A 19,691-nucleotide genomic window follows, 5' to 3' on the forward strand; every position below is an offset into this window, starting at 1 on the left:
ATTTCCTTGTGGCTAGATGAAGCCCTGTTTTTCATAGCGATGTGGTGAGGAGGATCTCTTCCTGAAACATAGCCACAAAAATGCAGAATCTCTTGATTGAAGCTAGCTGGCATGTCTTCCTCTCCATCTGTGACTGACACTGAACCAGAACCGGATCCCAGGGAACCGGGGCACATGAACACCTGTTTGCCTTCACCCGCATTCCACCGTCATGTTTTATGTAGGAGCCTAATGCATTATTCATGTGCTGGAGGGAGAGGCGGGACTCCTCAGGTACATATGCTGGGGGTTATAAATGTCCAGCCATAAAAATGTGTTGCCCTTATTTTACTTGAGACACAGAAGAGAGGGAGAGGGCCTTGGGTAGCTCTTTCAGGGGCATTTCTCACCCACAGCTCAATCATGAATAATGAGGTGTTGGACATCTCCATCACACCTTAGCGCAACAGCAGATGCTGAGTCTAAACTTAAATGAGTCTGGGGAGCATAGCTCAAACCATCACAGCATCTACAAGATGAAATACATCACTTTATTAAAGCTTGCTGACAGGGTAAGATTACCGACTGGGCCCTGGGGCCCTAGACTTCCAGGGACCCCAAATGGCGAGACACTCCCTGTCCAATTTGCTTCATGTATCTGCACTAGACCCCAATTTGTAATGAAGAGCTTTAATCTAAAAGTGCCAACCACATCTGGAAGAGCACTCCCATTGTTCTTTTATGATCACATCAGGTGACCCTCTTTTGAAAACTGGAAGCACCCCATCCTATTACAGGGATACTCTATTTACTTACCCTCATGCTATCCCAGATGTATTTTTTTTTTCTTCTCTGCACTGAGATCTTTAGAAGAATTTCTCCATCTGTGAGTCTATATAACGGAAGTGGATGGGTCCATCAAAGTTGACACTTCAAAAACCATGAAAAAAAATAAATAAAATAAAATAAAATAAAAACAATCCATATGACCCCAGTTGATGAATCAATGTGTTCTGAATTGAAAAATAAGTTTGTCAGAGAAAAATACTGATGTTATAAACTTTTTCTTTCCTACCAGCCTACTTTCATTCTTCTGGGAAACATAGAGATTTTTAGAAAAATAATCCATCTCTCTAAGTCCATAAGTGACATAAGTGTGCTAAGAAATTTGCAAGGAAGTGATGCTGAAGCACAGAGGACATTACTTCTTACATGAGCTTCACAACGCACTTGCGTCACAGTTCATAATGTGCTGACATTATCCTTGAACGTTTGAACTCACGTTTGATAGTTGGCCGAAAGTGATGATTTATAACTTAAAAAAGAAAAAGAAAAAAAAAGACATGAGTATTTTTCTCACACTCACCTATCATTTCCCTTCAGAAGACATATTAAACTTAACCAGCTCTCCTGCTCTATGATGAGGGCACAAGCACTATGAAAAAGATTATTTTTGGTAATTATTATAACAAAAATGTTTTTTATATTAAAATCAATTCAACTTGGTTTTAGTATAATAATGTTGAAATGTGGTTCACGGACAGGTTTGTACAGGAGATATTGGGTGGGTTCCCATTCTATTTAAAATTGGATAAATCAGGTAAACACACGCTCGAGGACATTACTGAAGGAATCTCTAAATTTATTTTTCCATCTTCTTAAGTTGTGGGTTTATTATTGTGATATTTGATTTTGTGTAATAACCAGCACCAAAGCAAACAGCATTTTTCGAAAGAAATCGATCGAGCACATTCTGACTGTCAGCAGGATTACAGCCTCACAATAAGATTCATTGCAAATTGGTCCAAAACGATTACAAATGCCAACATTAACTGATTCACTCTCCCTGTGTTTCTATGATTTGTTGCGATTGTGAGTGTGCGTGTGCAGAATGCCTCTCAAACCGCTTATAAACAATAAAGTACGACCTCTGTAAGAGGAGGCAGGCAAATAACGGATAGAATGTGCTAATTCAATTACGCAAGTTGAATAATTGCCTCGGTCAGTGTTCTGGATTGAGCCTATAGCTCAAATGTCCTTGAGATAAATTAAAAGCCGGGATAATGACAAAGCTGGAAGGGGAGGAGTTCACTGTAGAACAAAACAATGAATCTAGCCTTTCTCTTGAAATGAAATACAAATTTAGCTCATTTGCACACATACTGTGGCTAAGCATGCAACTTTTGTTGCAGAATGCTGGAATACACAGAAGTATTGTGGTCTTCATAAATATTTGTTGAGTTGGCTGAAGATGGTGCCCTGGAGGCTGAGGTGTCCATTGGAGCTTTAGCTGAGCGTTCTGTTGTGTTGCTTGGCTAGCTTGATGAATACGCTGCTTTATTCACCTTCTATTCTCTCCGACTTCAGCGTAACACAATAGAAGGATTATGAACACGGACAAAAAAAAAAAAAAAACTGCAGAAGGCTTCTGGCTCGAACAACGCTTTAAAACCTGCAGCTGAAATCTAGGTTACGGACTGAGTCCACCATTTTTAACTGCACACACAATGTTCTCATTTTTGGTCTCTCTCACTCTCTCTGCCTGTCTGTGTACCTGATTAATTTAGGCTGTCTGTCTGTCTGTTGGACTGAGTCAAATTTGAGTTATTAAAGGCTGCTCCATGTTCTCTTTCTCCCACAAGCACGCAGGGGTAACTACACCCGCTAATTAGAATCACTCTCACGCAGGGTTGCAATTTCTCTGGCCACAAACACCGCTGGCCCCTGTTCTGCTCTAGAGTGTGCCAGTTTTTGGCATTGTATGGTGTGCCATTGTGTTTCTGGATATCAAACAGAGAAAAGACATCATGCCCACTTACAATTTGGACCGTTTATGTCGGAAGCGAGAGGACGAGCACGCTTGTTGCGTGAGTGTGTTTGTGCATGTGTCTGTGTACATGTGTTTGGCAAAAGATGAAAACAGTGATGAAAATACAAGCAGAACTGATTGCATGCTCTGGGGATTGTGTTCCAGTTTGATCCTGTGGTGCATACTGGTGTCGTCTTGACAGGCGCACCGCTGCCACCTAGAGGCTATGTTCGAAATAGCATACTTGCATACTCCTTTACTTTATTCTGAAATACATAGCATGTAAACTGACAACAGTAAACATATTTCTGCATGCATAAAATACAGATGACATGAAAATACATTTGTCACAATGTGCAGCATCCCAAAATGCAGACTGCACAGACTCTCAATGCAATGCACTTGATCTTCTATCCCCTGTGCCAACAATTAGGCATAAATAATTACAGACCTAATTCTAAATTTTTCCTCGAAAATAACTTACTGCACTGGATGTTTTTTTTTTTGTTTTTTTTTGGGCTAAAAATAAAACAAAATTTTGTGAGATTCAGTAAGAGAAAAACAAACAAAAAAAAATAAAATAAAAATATATTTTTTTAAAGTGCAGAATTTCAACAAACAATCATTTTCCATTGTTCCGGAACAAAAGAGCTTGATTATGCTTCATGAAGAATGGATAATTAAGGATGAATTAGTCAAGCTTAATTATGGATACGATGGACTTACACATAAATATACACATTCTAAAACCTTGTCACCTTGCAAGAAAATATGATACTGAATTATTTATTAATGAAAGAACAAACTTTTGGCTTATGAATGATCATTGCTTTAATATTACAAGCCTACAAGGCTGTGGCACTCACTGTAACTGCCATGACCCTACACAGAATCGTCTCGCAAGCTCAAGAGCCCATTTGAGGGGTGAAATTGAATTTGCCTCTATGATTAGAAATGTCAGAGTGATGAAACGGCGTACAACTGCCGGAGGTTAAACATGGGAGACATCATTAAAGAAACAGACGCTAGCTTATTCTTCATTAATGGAGACAGAAAAAAAGAGGGAGAAATAAAAAAGAGAGAGAGTTAAGAGGAGAAGGATTTCTACGTATGCTTTGCCATGTTTGAGAGGCTGCTGGGCTAATTTGACATTTGAACATTTACTGCACCTCATTACAGCTGCTCACAGCTTATTAACCTGTCTGCTGACTGGATAGATGGACCACATATTCCTCACTATCATTCTACTATCATTCAATCACCCAAAACCACTTTTACAAAAGGAGGACGTTTTCCTAATTCAGCATCCTTTGCTGTTACTGAGAGCAATATTTCTATTAGCCAATCACATCCTTTCCTGTAAACCCACCCCCAAAATTAGAAGTCAATGATTGGTTGCCTGTTCCAAGTGTTGATCCAGGAACTGTAGCCAACAAAAATATTAACGTATCATACTTTTGAATCACGTTCGAATCACATTAAATGGTTCCTTATACATATAACAACACCAAAAAGCACTAAACCTTCAAAATGGTTACTAGGACACAAAATCCAGAACCTGAAAACACTTATAACAGAAGATATTCCAAATTTCCTGTTTTACTATAAAATACATCAGTATACGGTAGGAAAGAAAACTGCACTTGTGAATTCAAGCGTGAATTCATGTTTCTTTCTTTTTTCGTTTTTTTTTTCTTTTTTTTTCTTTTTTTTTATATTTCAGTCTTTATACCATTAACTTTAACCACTTCATTAGATCCCTTTTTAATTTTTAACCTATCATATAAATATTAGATATTATACTGTGGCTTGCATCTGCACAAAAAAAAAAAAAAAGTTAACTTGACTGTGAATCAGAATGTGTTCTGTGAGAACAGGCTAGAAAAACAGACAACTAAGGCACACATCATTTACAATATCTAGTACATTAGTGATCTCATTTTAATATAATGTACAGTCTGTGACAGTTTAACCAATTTAAATATGATTATTCCATTTTTTTTATAGCTATTTTGATAATATCACGATAATCACAAATTCTTTTGGCTACAATAATCGTCAATAAAAATCTCTATTTTGGATGCAGCCAATAATCAGACTTGTTCAAAGCATAACCCATGTAATTAGATTTTCTTAATGACAAAGCAACACCAAAAATCAACTTGATATTACAATCAGCAAAATAAAGTGTAACTGGGTCACTCACGGTCATTGCACTGGGTGCCAGAGTAAGAGGTCATGGAGCAGTCGCAGGTGAAGTTCTCCCACTGCTGGATGCACACACCCATGTTGGCGCAGGAATCCTCCTGGCATGTAGTGCTGGGCCCTGATGTGGAGGTGACAGGAACAGCATGAGTCAATAGTAATGACAGATTTCAGCAGGAATCTCTGTCACAGGCAGCACAGCAAAACTAGCATGCATGCAAGGTCATTCATGGGTCAGCATCAACGCTCTGTAAACAGATTCATGATAGTGCATTCATCCTGAATACTGAACAACACTGTAGTAGTAGAACATTCAGACAAGCAAATAAAATAATAATAAAAAAATAGAAACATTTTCTTATTCAGTATGTTGGTCTTGTTTCTCCAGTATTATTATTATTATTTTTTAAACAGGTTTTCATTTAATATTGTGTTACATATTTAATTTCATCATTGCAAGCATTGCAACGTTACAAATATTGTTGACTACTGTAAGGTGAAATGAAAAATACAAAATATTGTCTAAATTTCTACATTCAAATTGCATAAAATTGCAATAATGACATTGAGAGGGTCACCTCATCTGGGTTGCCATGTTGAGGTCATATGACAACATGTGTATCTACAACAGGCATGTATCTAATACATTGTGTGTTATAATGACTGACAATACAGCACTGCTACTTTGCTGAGCAGTCTGGCAGTTATCAGTTACAGAAAGCAATGTTAATTCCAGCCCACAGCTCTCATATTCTAATCTAATTCTTTCTCATGGCTGGTATCCATGAAAATCTAGGTTAAGTTAAATCCTCATGTACAGATGAATAAGTCACACATTTTTCAAAATAGTAAAAGAGCTTGTTAAATTATTTGTGTGTAATTAATATTCATTAGCTAAGCTAAGCCATTTTGTGACATTCCAGCTGTCCCCAGTGATACCCATGGTGGGGTTTATACTAACATTTCAGAAAAGTAAATAACTCAAAATATATTAACTGGAAGCAAGTCCTAATATCTTACACAAGTAGGCCTATATTGTTTTAAGATTATGTATATATTTTACTGGAAAACAAGAGAAAAATATTGATTAAGAAAATGTATTTTTCTTAGCAGTGAAGAATATCTCTTTCGAGATACAAAAACAGCCACACTAAAAAAAAAAAATTCTGTGAATACACCATCTATGCACATTACATTCTTCAAAATGTGTGTTCACAATCTACACTTCATAATAGACAATTATTGAATCTTTAAGAGGGAATGCAAACAATTGTTTACACTCTATCCGAGATTCATTTAAACCACAATAACATGTCAATTCCAGCAGCTCAGATCATAAACAAAAGAAACCAAACTGACAGACATGCATTCAAAACAAGAGCAAAGCCCTGAGTGCGGATGTATGAAAGTCTCCACTGGCTGAAAGTGCTTTTATTGAGTCCGGAAAGCAATGGAAGAATTCTTTCTTTTCTCTTGCTGGTTTCCGCCTCTAATGATTCCCCAACTGAACCACTCTTGGATGCTCTCAACACAATATAAATGAGTAATTGCCAAAACATCCATTAAAATGCTTCAGTAAGGGGAGAGAAATGTGGCCAATTGCTGGAAAACAGCGGGACACTAGACAATGTCTCGATTTTGATGTGCCTTCAGTCGAAAGCTTTGAGCTGGAATGTTCTTTAAGAAGGATATTTATAGGGATTGGATTTAATCTTAGTTCCCCTCAGCTACTGCACATGTCAGCTCTGGACTAAATGAGAAGTCGTGTACAAAATATATGTACAAAATACTGCAACACTCTATACTAGATAGATAGATGTGTTGAATAAATGTATTTACCGTTAATACGTTTTAAAAAGTGTTTAGTTGTTTTAATAGTTGTTTTACTAGAGGAACAATAATGTAAAAAGCTCATTGCAACTTTCAGCCAGACGTGTGCATGTGTGTGTGTGTGTCTGTATGAGGTGAAAAGGTCGAACCCTCTACCTTGCAGGTCAGCTTTGGTGAAACCAACTTTGTTAGCAGGAAATTTTGGAAAGAATTGGATAATAAAGGCTGGTTAGTGGAGGGAATGTCAGTCAAGAGAGTGGAAAATGTGTGTTAAGAATAATGAAAGAGTAACTTGGGTAATAATTTTAATAAGGCAAAGATAATGATGAGATGATTACCTCATTCAAATCACTAAAAAAAACAAAGAAAATAAAAAAAAGAAAAAAGATTTTGGGTCTATATGGCATGTGATTGGTAACAGTTAAAAATGGAATACTGTTAACAGGCCCTTGGTCAAGGCGCCATCTAGTGGTTATAGCGGCTCTCATATCATCAAAACAAAAGAGAATACCCAGAATTCCAGTAAGGCACAAAAATATAACTAAAACATAAGTAAAAGTAAAAAATTAGAAAGAGAAATAGGTGCAGAGGTTAAATGAGGTTTGAATTTAATGGTTAACAGCAATGTGTCAGGGACTGACAGACACTTAGATTGAGTTGTAGTGATGGCGTATACCTTCACAGCCACGTTCAACCTGACCACTGCGGAACAGAGCATCATTGATGAGGTCAGGCAGGCGGCCGTTGAGATCCATGGAAGCTAGGCAGCCCTGGAAACCCTCACGAGACACCACCAGCTTTGGCAGATTTTGGTACATGTTGGGTCCCAAACCGGCCACAAACAGATCACCTGCAAAATAAAATAAAATAAAAATATGACTTCAATTTTCTTTTTACATTGGCATATGTATAGTGAGGTTTATGTGCTCAGTATACAAAAATTCCTGTTCACATAAATGTACCAGTCTTTTTTTTTAGATATGAAATGTCAAACGTACAATCAAAAATGTCACCAAAAGGTTAAGCGAATCTGTACAGCTGACCTTTCAGGTCCAGATTTTTTGCTCCGTTGACCACCTGGCTGACAGACTTGGCATCCACCTTTAGTGTGTGTGTGTTGCTGGCATCTCGAGTGATCACCACATTGTGCCACTGGTTGTCGTTAAGAGGACTGTCGCTGTTTCCCTTCAGAAGACTCGGTCCATTTCCCAGGTCAAACACATAGTGAATATACCTGACAAACACACATACACACTGAGTTCAAATGTGTCCATGTCCCAAATCGATTCAAGTGCACTTCACTGAAGAACACTCAGCCAAAGTACATACCGAAGCAAACTAGGCTGATCAGCTGAGAGGCTCTCTATTAGATGACAATAAGTGTGGACACTCATTTTAAAGAGGAACAAGGTTTATGTCCTGCTGGAGGGTAGACCACAGGCCAAGTGGATCATTCTGTTTGGATGGACTAGGCTAACCATGCTTCTACATTCACCAGTGAGCCCCCAGTAGTTGGTTTAAATGTTTGTTTGTTTTTCATTTACTAAGCATAAATGCTAAAATCATCTGAATATTTGCCAGGGGTAAATGTTCTGTTGTGGAAGAATTGTGTCAGCCTTACATAGTGTCTTACACTGAAGAAAACATAAAGAGTGAAATATTTAGGAGGACATAATGGAGGATGGGACACCATCTGGATTTGACTGAATAAATTTGGCTACGATCAGTATTATTCGATTTTACTGGGTCAACATAATTTTTCTTCTGCCTGCACAGTCCTGGGCCGGGTTTCCCGATAAGGATTGATCTTAGCGCTCAAGAGCGTTTTCTATGAGTCATTTATGAACGTTCCTTATTGTTTCACGTGCGTTTCCCAAAAATGCACTTAAAAATGCACTTAACGCAATCACACATTGCCATGCTTTAAGTGCTACTTAGTTGCTATCCGTTTGTCAAGTGCTGAAATGTCAATTTGTAGAATGGCTCGTAATTGTAGTACACGCACGTTTATTGAAATGTTAGCCTAATACTGCATTCCAGACAGTTTGAATATAATATAATATAATATAATATAATATAATATAATATAATATAATATAATATAATATAATATAATATAATATAATATAATATAATATAATATAATATAATATAATATAATATAATATAATATAATATAATATAATATAAAATAATAGAATATAATAGAATATAATAGAATATAATAGAATATAATATAATAGAATAATATAATAGAATAATATAATATAAAACCTCCTTTCTGGGTCCAATACATGGCTGGTTTTCGTGCACGTCAGCAAGCCATTGACAGATTTTTTGAGTTTACCCCTATTTTTCCCAGTCTTTAAAGCATATTTCCTACAATACTTCTTTTAATCATTTTTTGATCAGTCATTTAATTTAGATGAGTAGTTGTATTTTTGTTTTTGTTTTCTGCCCTTTTTAATAATTTCATTTCATTTTATATATGTTTTATATATATAAATAACGAGTAATAAAGTGTACAATAAAGTGCAATCAAAAGCTTTAATTATAATCACATTGCACTTGAATAAAGTTAAAGGTGCAAGCTGGCGATTGTCCTGCAGGTGACCTCGTAACTCTGTCTTCTTACGATGCACGTAGGGCTTTATGATTGCTCCACAGCACTTGTAGATCTATAAAGTGCTACTTAAGTTACAATGCTTGGGAAACAGACTGTAACATTAAGATCAGTCGTACGATCGTTTTTACGAACTTCTTAGGCTTACGATGCTTTTGGGAAACGCAGCCCTGGTTACATCAACAAAAAAGTTGTTTAAGAAGCATAATTAGTTAGTACATTATGATAAAGATTATTTAAAAAAATCAAAGGTATTTTTTCTGCAGAATGTGTGCTGATGATTTGTGCACAATTGGACCAGATACATAAGGTAAAATATGTACATGATTTTAAATCTTTCACTTCATGATTCTCTCCATATTACAACTTGGTCTAAATAACTTGCATTTTAAACCTACCATTGTAACTTCTGTGGTAATCAGTCAGAGATAATAAATGCTGTTTCTGTCACTTACTGTATTTCTCGGTAATCAACATTTATTTCGGTAATCAACATTAATGATGAAAGTACAGCTAAAAAGGGTGGACTGATAAAAAAAAAAAAAAATAAATAAATAAATCTGAATTTAAATTAAATTTCAGACTTTTCTTTCATAACATCTTATAAGTCTTGAGAAGGCTCTGGAAACTAAGAGTGATGTTGGTCAAACGTATTTAAATCTATGTTTTAAATCAGTGCCTGTTCTGGTAACTCTCTAATACTCAAAAAGACAATCACTAGTCACCACCTGCTGGTGTGAACGAATCTGTTTGGTGGACAGATTTAAAAGATGTGTGTCACTGGGGTAAAACAAAAATACCCAATATTTTGGGGTGTGTAGTAGTTTATTAATCTTGAAAATGAACATACTTTTAGCAACTTTACCGTAAGCACGTCTCGGCCTGACTGAAATTGAAACACCCCAGAGTGGATTCTTTATGGGACCGACCTTTCCTTTCCTATCAACCTTGGACATGGCCATTTGGTAAAAGCTGGATTCTCTGGAAACTTTGCTGACTTGGAGCCCTATACGTCCACTCACCCTTTGACAAGCTCCACGGCAATAAAATCATTCCCATCTCCACTGTTGAAGAGAATGAATCCATCACCCGAGGTTGTTTTAAACTGAAAGAAGAGGTGCATGGTGCTGTAAGCCTGGAGTGTAGCAAGACCCAGATAGCTTCCTTTGGTCTTGAAGGTAACTGGATCGGCCACAATGGAGCGCATGCCAAAACGAGCATTGAGCTCGCAGAATTCGATGTCCCCGTTCTTGCACATGTCGATATAGAGGAGGCCGTTGAACTTCAGGCCTTGCAGGTGACCAATGAAGTTGGATGGAGCCGTGGAGGCAAAGCGCCGTTCTGTCAGGATTCCGGTCTCGATGTTACTGAACTCCAGCCGTGTGTGGTCACCATTCATCTGACCTGTGAAAGAGGAGTAGGAGGTCTTGGTAAAGTGATTATTAAGTGTTGGATTTATGCATAACATGGGGGCAGCCGCTGAAAAGCTGTTCTGAAAAGATCATACTGCATTCGTACCTTCAGCTACATCATCATCCACCATGAGTTTGAGGTTTTTACCACGCCGCATCACTTTGACTGAGTGCCAGTCATTGTCGTTCACTTTCTGGCCAGCGTACAATGTCTCTGGTCCTTTACCTGAGAATGATGTGTGTCAGTTAGTGTTTACACACGCTAGCACTGCAAATCAAATGTCTGTCTTCTCAACATTTTAATAAATCATATCATGTGTATTTAAATTTTCAAACTTCTGTCATTCGGATGATAGATCACAGAAATATTTTTACATATTTTACTTGCAGTACATCAATAGTTCCAAGGAAAATCAACATTTGCTATTACTCAGAAAAGTCCAAGACATGAAACAAAATTAAGGTTTGGCTAAGCTATGTGTTGAATACTGTAGCTTATTCATATATCGCAGAAATGGCAAGTATACTAGTATGCTAGTAAACCCGTTCCAAACACAGCCGTGGACATTTATTTTTTTCAAGGGTGCACTGTAATACAAATACATAGTCTGCACTAACAGAAGTACTGGTTGAGAGCACTGATTGTTGTACTGATTTACTGGCGCTATTAACATAAGCTGCTGAAATATATTGAGTATTTAAACTTCAAATTATCGCACAAGGCAAAGTGCCACCCTAAAAGCATTGTAGAAATAAATTGGTCAATCAGCACTAAATTACCACTTTCTTTTCAGCCAATTGAAGAACTGTTAATTGAAGAACATGCTTAATAAACAAAAACCTTTAATTGACTCCAACTAGCTACAGAGTTCTAAATGACCTGACCTGTGTGTTTATACACATCTAGACAAGCAAAAGATTTTAGAGTTTTCATAGTTTAAAATGGTGATGTATTAGACCACATTAAGACAGCCAATTACTTTACTATTATTGAAAGTCCCATCTGAATTTGATTATAAATTTGCCTTTTTCCTCATTATTTACACAGACTATCCCCCTTCGTTTATTGATAAGAGTGGCAGCCATAGAACTGGTCTGTGTGTGTGTTTGTGCCTGGTATTCACTACGTTATGTGGACCAATTGTCCCCACAAGGATAGTAATACAAATTTTGATCTTGTGGGGACACTTTTTAGGTCCCCATGGGGAAACAAGCTTATAAATCATACAGAATGAAGTTTTTTTGAAAATCTAAAAATGCAGAAAGTTTTCTGTGAGGGGTAGGGTTGGTGTAGGGCGATAGAAAATACAGTTTGTACAGAATAAAAACCATTACGCCTATGGTATGTCCCCATGAAAAATGGAAACACAATGTGTGTGTGTGTGTGTATGTGTGTGTTTTGCTTTTATTTTTAATCAACAAATCAAACACAAAAAAATTACGTATCTCTGTTAAGATATATAATAAATAAATATAATAAATAATATACAAAATTTTGGTCACACTTAGGTCAACAAACCATTAACTATAACTTTTGCCTCAATAAACTCCTAATTTGCTGCTTATTAATAGTAAAATAGTTGTTAAGTTTATGTATTGGGTAGGATTAGGGATGTAGAATATGGTCATGCTGAATATGTGCTTTATAAGTACTAATAAACAGCAAATATGTTAATAATACTGTAGGCATGGTAATATGCAACTAGTCAATAGTGAGAATTGGTCCCTATACTAAAGTGTTTCAGAATTTTCTATAAGTATAACCATGTAAAATGTAATGTAGTGTTAACTTTCATTACTATCGAGTTAATAACATACATCCCTTTATATACACAGGCTCAAAGTCTTGTGTTGTGGTCAGGTAAGATGGTTCTAAATTGTAATTGTCCTTTTTTAACTCTTCCATGTGTACTGTCAATTCAGTAGCTATTACAAATTCTCAGAGTCAACTTTCAGTTTTTAAAATCATTTTCCAGATGACTTCTGCAACAGCACATTAGACAGCATGGTAATGTGGTGCTACCTGTTACTTTTCTAACTGCTTATCAGTATCAGTCACTGTTGTTTGTAATTACTGGATGACTGTTTTTTGTTTGTTTGTTTGTTTTTTTAATCAATTCACAAATATTGCTAGGATGAGCACACAGGTGCCCTCTTGAGGAAGACAACTGTGATTCACACAGAAAGAAAAAAAAAAAAACCTCTTATCAAACTGTTACTTAAGTGGTGTGTAATGGTAACCACCCACTTTTTCATATTCATTTTCTCTATAGAGAAAAAAAAAGGATTCAAAGTTGTGTCAAGTCATGAAGCAAACCAAGCAGCTCCAAAATGAATCACATTTGATTTAAGGCAACAAAGCATTTGAAAATTGTTTTAAAAACAGACAAAGACTTTTGTTTTAAAAACAGACATAAACTTTAAAAATATCTAATGAGGAAGGGTATGAGGAATAGGAGACTTAAGCAGTTAGTAATACTTTTTCAGAGGAGCATTACAAAATCGTTAAAACAGCATTATTTAAAAATGCTTAAATATTAACATTTAACAGCATGTAAAACATGCACTACCAATCAAAAGTTTGGACTTTATTAATTTATGTTTCTCATGTCTTTAAAAAAACCCTTTGATCTAAAGGCTTAGGCTTAAATGAAATGAAAACACTAAAACTCAAATGTAAAATTCAAAGAAAGTTTGAGCAATTAATGAAATATTTCGAGCACATATGAGTCATTCAGTGCTGTTTAAAAGCATCCTTGGATGTATCTCTTAGATGTTAAGACCTGTAATCTGGGCAAAGGGTGATGTCTTCGATACAGTTCAAATATAAAATATTTTTGATATATTTTCCATTTACTGTATATCTATATATAACGCTTATATCAATGATATATCAAATCTTAATGTAATTATCAATTCAAAGACTGTGATTTAATTTAATAAGTACTGTCACTAGCTGCTTCTCTCAAACTCCATGTCTGTTATGTGCAGTGAGTTTAATGTGCATTGGGGATCTATTTTTAGCAGTTTTGTGTATAGAAGTTTACATAATTTCACCAACATCCCACCAGCATACAAAAAACTAAGGTTTGAACATTTGAAAGAGAGGAATTTGAAACATAAATATTAGTATTGTAATTGTGCTATTGTAAATTATTAAGCCTACAATTATCAAATATTCTTTGAAGAAATGTATTTAATTTTTTACTGAAAAATATTTTTAATTTGACAGTATAGTTATAATTTACATCACTAATATATTTATTTATGTCTATATATCTTTATAATAGTTTAATAATAATAATTATTATTGTTATTATATTTATTATTGTTGTACATGTGCAGCCATATAAATAAATCATTTTAAAGGAATAGTTCACCCCAAAATGAAAATTTTGAAGTCATTTACTCACCCTCATGATGTTTCTTTCTTATGTTGAACACCAAAGAAGATATTTTGAAGAACAGTGATGAACCAAACAGTTTTTGGTCCCCTTTTACTTTCATAGGGAAGGAAATACTATAGAAGTCAAGTCAAGTCACCTTTATTTATATAGCGCTTTTAACAATACAGATTGTGTCAAAGCACTTAACAGTATCAATTTTCAGTTAAAGGCATTTCATTATTGAATTCAGAGATGTCATTGTCTAGCTCAGTTTAGTTTAAATATTATCTGTGCAATCAAATTGGCGATAATCGCTAGAAAATTAAGTGTCCCCAACTGAGCAAGCCAGAGGCGACAGCGGCAAGGAACCAAAACTCCCTCTGTGACAGAATGGAGAAAAAAATCTTGGGAGAAACCAGGCTCAGTCGGGGGGCCAGTTCTCCTCTGGCCAGACGAAACCCGCAGTTCAAAAGTTTATATGGGGACCACCACTGTTTAATTAGAAGTCAATGGGGACCATCAACTGTTTGATTACCAGCAATCTTGAAAACATCTTCTATGTTCAACATAAGAAATAAACTAATACTGGTTTGGAACGACATGAGGGTGAGTAAATGATGACAATTTTTTTGAGTTAACTGTTCCTTTAAAATAAAAACAAGTAAAATAAAACACTTATTAAATAATATTAATAATTATTAAACATTTTAGGGTTACACTTTATTTTGATAGTCCACTTTAGACATTCTACTAACTATAATAACTCTGTAACTACATGTCAACTAATTCTCATTAATTTGGAACTACATGTTTACTAACTCTCAGAGTGGACTGTTAAGGTAGGTTTAGGGTTAGTAGAATAAGTTGACATATACTTGACAAAGTTTCTCATAGTCATTTTGTTGTATGTTGTGGACCCATCAAAATAAAGTGTTAGAAATTATTAAGCAGACAGTCTACTAATACTCTAATGACTGCTAGTTGACATGTAGTTGCAAAGTTACTTACTGTTAGTAGAATGGTTAAAGTGGACTATCAAAATAAAGTGTTACCCATTTTAGCTGTTTTATTTGTCATGTGACAACATTAGAGAACCATGAACCATGTTGTTAAACTATTGAAATAGTAACTTAAGTGTATATATATATATATATATATATATATTATGTCAAGGGCTTCGACTAACAAAAAAAGTTTGAGAACCCCTTATCTAAACTATTGAAAATAATAATTAAAAATAAGTAAAATGGGTCCAAATGTTTAACTGGTAGTATAGGTTAACAACACTGTTTAATAAATATGCTAAATTGTGACCCTTTGTGGGATTAGCTAATATATGTGTTTCAATCTCAAAATAATACAAAAATAAATAAATAAATCCAACAGGGTAAGAAAAGAGTATGTAGAACAAACTGAGTAAAAACTTACTGGTGTTACAGTTTATCCTGCCACAGTCTAGATGGGGAAGAACAAGTGACAGATGAAATCGCGTCCTTCAAGGATACAGCTGCAGACATCCAACAACAGAAACGCCACCTTCCGGGGATGAGCACATGGAGCAGCAGCCATTTTGGATCATTTCCAACAGCCGTTTAATTATTCCGGCCAGTATGTTTGATGTAACTTGTTTTGCCAATTATTATTTTTATAATTATTAAAACTACATGTAGCCACTGCTATACTGTAAGTGTATCATTCTTAAGGCTAATTACACAACAATTCAAAATACTCTTGCTATATCTTTTTTTAATTATTATTATTATTTATTTTTTTTTAGGATGTGGATTTATATTTTTAGTATGTAATTTAAATAGTAGTAATCCATATAAAATGGCTGCCTGCTCTAAGCCGAAAGGATTCATCAACTCCGGTATTCTTTATTTTTATTTTTTATTTATTTTTTGTTTGTTAATAATCATTCAAATTATTGGTTACCACACCAACTGTGTGAATTTCACAGAGAACTGCATATGAGAATTGGAACTGTCATCCAGGTTGGAATCCATAAGGCCATTATTATCATGTGCCATCAACCACAACAGAAAAGTGGGAGCAAACAGCCTCGGTCCAAAAAGCACCAGCACCACACAGACTTGTAGCATGTACTTTATAAAAAACAGACAGTCATATCAATTAAGACACTAGATGAAATGAACACTGAAATGTTCTGATTGTTATTTATGCTAAGTGCATAAATACAAAATGACAAATGTTTACCATTGAAACTTTAGCTAATATAAGAATTTAGTAAATTGAAGTTATTATTGAATTTACTGAAATCACTATAATTTTGATGTTGCAACATATAACATATAATTTTGATGTTGATCATCTGGCCCTTTTTTGTGATATGGTGTGTATATGGGTGGATGGTAGTAAAAATGACTGTGTGTGTTTTGTGGGTGATGCATTGGCCACCAGCTGCAGGTGTGCTGGATGCTATGGTCTCGGGCTGTTTGCTTACAGGGCCGCAGGCTAAAGGCCATTGAAGGGGTGAGTACCATCTTTGAACAAGGCATGGTAAATGCCATTAAGAGCGAGGGATGGGAATGGGTACATATCATCCTGATAACGTGAAAAAACAAAAATGTTATTCAGAAGATGCATAACTGATTTTTAAACCATCTTACCATAGGAACAGAGCAGAAACAGGTACAGAAATATTATAACAAAGAGACAGTCCTGTTCATAGCATATCATTTTGGGCTGGGTGATATATTGAATAAAAAGGAAGAAAGAAAGAAAGAATCTATCTATCTATCTATCTATCTATCTATCTATCTATCTATCTATCTATCTATCTATCTATCTATCTATCTATCTATCTATCTATCTATCTATCTATCTATCTATCTATCTATCTATCTATCTATGCAGTTTCTGTTTGTGCCAGTATGCCAGTTTGCATCCACTTTTTGTTTTTTGTTGAGATATTATAATACAGTATCTTCTGTTATATAGACCTCAATAGCAAAAATGCTGATAGAGCTAAGCCATTAAATTCATTGTCAATTATTTATTTATTCATTGTTCAGTTAATTGTTAAGTTAAAAAAAACAATTCTCAGACGTCTGAAACCCACTGTATGTAGGTAAATATTGTTTATTACCAAGTATTGTTAGAATGGTGTAAAACTGTTTCTTGTTTTGATTTGTTCATTTTGCAACTGGTGAAATCGCATTAAATACAACTTGATTATTATTTACAAGATATACAAGAAAGAAACTAAGACACTGACAGATAGATAGACAGACAGATAGATAGATAGATAGATAGATAGATAGATAGATAGATAGATAGATAGATAGATAGATAGATAGATAGATAGATAGACAGATAGATAGATAGATAGATAGATAGATAGATAGATAGATAGATAGATAGATAGATAGATATGCTAATGATAGATAATATTTAGCTGTATCACCCAGCCCTGATATAAAAGCTATTTTCATTTAATAACATTTTAAAAATTCAAATAAATAACCATTTTCAAATATGTTCCTTCAATGTAAGTAAATCAATGAGCATGTATGAGAATGACTGGCGCAGATGTGTTGCTTCGATCATGAGGTCAGAGGTTACGTGAGACAATGATGAGAGAGCTCGTCTGTCCACATCACCCGCAGACAAAGCAAGAGAACGAAAAACAAACAGGAGCAATCCATGCAGATCAACAAAACAATAACAATTTAGTTGTAGTGTTAGAGAGATGATAACATCCAGTAACTTGCAAATATAAGAAATAACGAAGACGACCGAGGAAGAGAGATAGGGACGGAGAGAGAAATATGGCAGTATACGATACCTAAATTGACGGTCAGTTTGACACGGCCGCTGTCCAGCTCTAGTCGTAGTGTGTCTGCGGACTCACGTGATGTGGCAGCCATCAACAGGCCAAAGGCACGCTGGGACATAAACCGCAGAGACACATCCTCTGCCTCTGTATGTATTACTGTCGGCATCACCACCTTCATATACATGCTGCCATCATAGCTTAGGACAGATGCCTCTGTGGAGAAAACAGACAAACAAAATGCATCAAAAATATTAAACCCAGACCTTGAAAAGAGTACTTTCAGTTCAAGTCAGTTCAACTCAATGATTTGTTGTTCACGCCAACTGGATGTGAAAAGTTTTGATAAGAAAACAGGCTTATGAATGTGTTTCATGCTATTTAGTCACATCAGAATTTGTGCTTAATGGCTATTATGCATTTTAAGAACAAGCAACACATATTACAAAATATACATATTTAGTTGTGTTTGAATGAAAATAGGCCAAAACACAGAGTACAGACAGAATACAATTTACAGATCAAAAGTGGGTGGAAAATTGTTATGAAAAAATGAAATTAGGACATTAAATAATAATATAAAAAAGACTAAAACATATGACCCTTTTAAAATCAATTATTAAAGGTCTGAATAAATAATTTTTGATGAATAAAACACACCATGTTAAAAGAAAAATAATCTCGCATATGCATAAATTCTTTTAACGTGACATGAGTAAAAATAATTCTTATTCTTACGCCTTGTAGCATATAAATCCCTTCAAACATACACCCCTAAACACACACACAGAGCAAAGTCTTCAAATCCTCATTTACTAGTGCTGTAGTGGAATAAATTTTAAATGTTCTTCTTAATTCTTCTTATAACATGCTACAGATATCTTAATGCAACACTGTCACCTGTAATCTTTTTCTAATTTATTTATTTATTTGGTGCCATCTGCACCATCTATCACAGCGAGTTCATCATCTGACCACAGAGGTCACACACAAGGAACATTTCTAACAAAGTCTCTCATTTTCAGCCCCATAACAGGCCAAAACGCTACAGCACAGAGCTGAGAGGGGATTCTGGGAAAATGGATTAAAAAAGGCAACCAGCCGTGAAATACCTGCCTCGAGTTTTAGTGGTGAAGAAAGAAGAATGTGCCTTTGGCTGAAAGAGGAGCTGACTGCCTTTGTGTAATGATGGAGGAGTCTGCATCTAACGCATGAGTCATTGTGTGGAAAATAATGTGCATTACATGCATGTACAGCTGTCATGTAATATGTGATAGGACACCTTCAGCATCATCAGTCAGGCTGGAGGCGCAACAAGGACAGGAATATGACATTGTCAATATTAAAACATTCTTACTTTAGAGTAAAAGTGTTCATTATTTTGTAGTTGTTATGAGCTGTTACACAAATAGTTCAGGTTGTATATAACTTAGGAAGTTCATCCAAAAAAAGTACATGTTGTATTAATATTGATATCAAAAACAAGTTGCATTAAATTATATTATGAATTAAATTATAACCAAGAATATATATTTAGGGTCATTCATATCTTAAGTTAGTTCTGAAAATTGTCCTTTTTATTTGATCTCCAAAATTACAGTTAATGAACAATCTGTATCCTTTACATATATAGTGCTATTGACTCTGTTCA

General features: G+C 35.2%; 1 protein-coding gene across 15 annotated transcripts in view; it reads right to left on the bottom strand.

The window, feature by feature from the left end:
- The window catches only part of nrxn3b (neurexin 3b), a 357,597-nt gene that overhangs the window by 197,415 nt on the left and 140,491 nt on the right, over nucleotides 1–19,691 (bottom strand). For 9 of the 15 annotated variants that reach the window (XR_009267577.1, XR_009267578.1, XR_009267576.1 and 6 more), the window contains 8 exons: nucleotides 18,053–18,256; nucleotides 15,673–15,699; nucleotides 10,965–11,084; nucleotides 10,469–10,850; nucleotides 7,867–8,057; nucleotides 7,500–7,673; nucleotides 6,980–7,006; nucleotides 4,995–5,114 (listed from right to left, as the gene is read on the bottom strand). Coding sequence is in view for 11 of the 15 variants with exons in the window: in XM_058755796.1 (XP_058611779.1) it covers nucleotides 4,995–5,114; nucleotides 6,980–7,006; nucleotides 7,500–7,673; nucleotides 7,867–8,057; nucleotides 10,469–10,850; nucleotides 10,965–11,084; nucleotides 15,673–15,699; nucleotides 18,053–18,256 (1,245 nt within the window). In the remaining 4 variants the exon portion in view is untranslated. The remainder of the gene's footprint in view (nucleotides 1–4,994; nucleotides 5,115–6,979; nucleotides 7,007–7,499; nucleotides 7,674–7,866; nucleotides 8,058–10,468; nucleotides 10,851–10,964; nucleotides 11,085–15,672; nucleotides 15,700–18,052; nucleotides 18,257–19,691) is intronic. The other 6 variants (XR_009267579.1, XM_058755795.1, XM_058755791.1 and 3 more) reach the window with 1 other exon arrangement.

Source organism: Onychostoma macrolepis, chromosome 20, assembly GCF_012432095.1.
Source record: "Onychostoma macrolepis isolate SWU-2019 chromosome 20, ASM1243209v1, whole genome shotgun sequence".
NCBI lineage: Eukaryota > Metazoa > Chordata > Actinopteri > Cypriniformes > Cyprinidae > Onychostoma > Onychostoma macrolepis.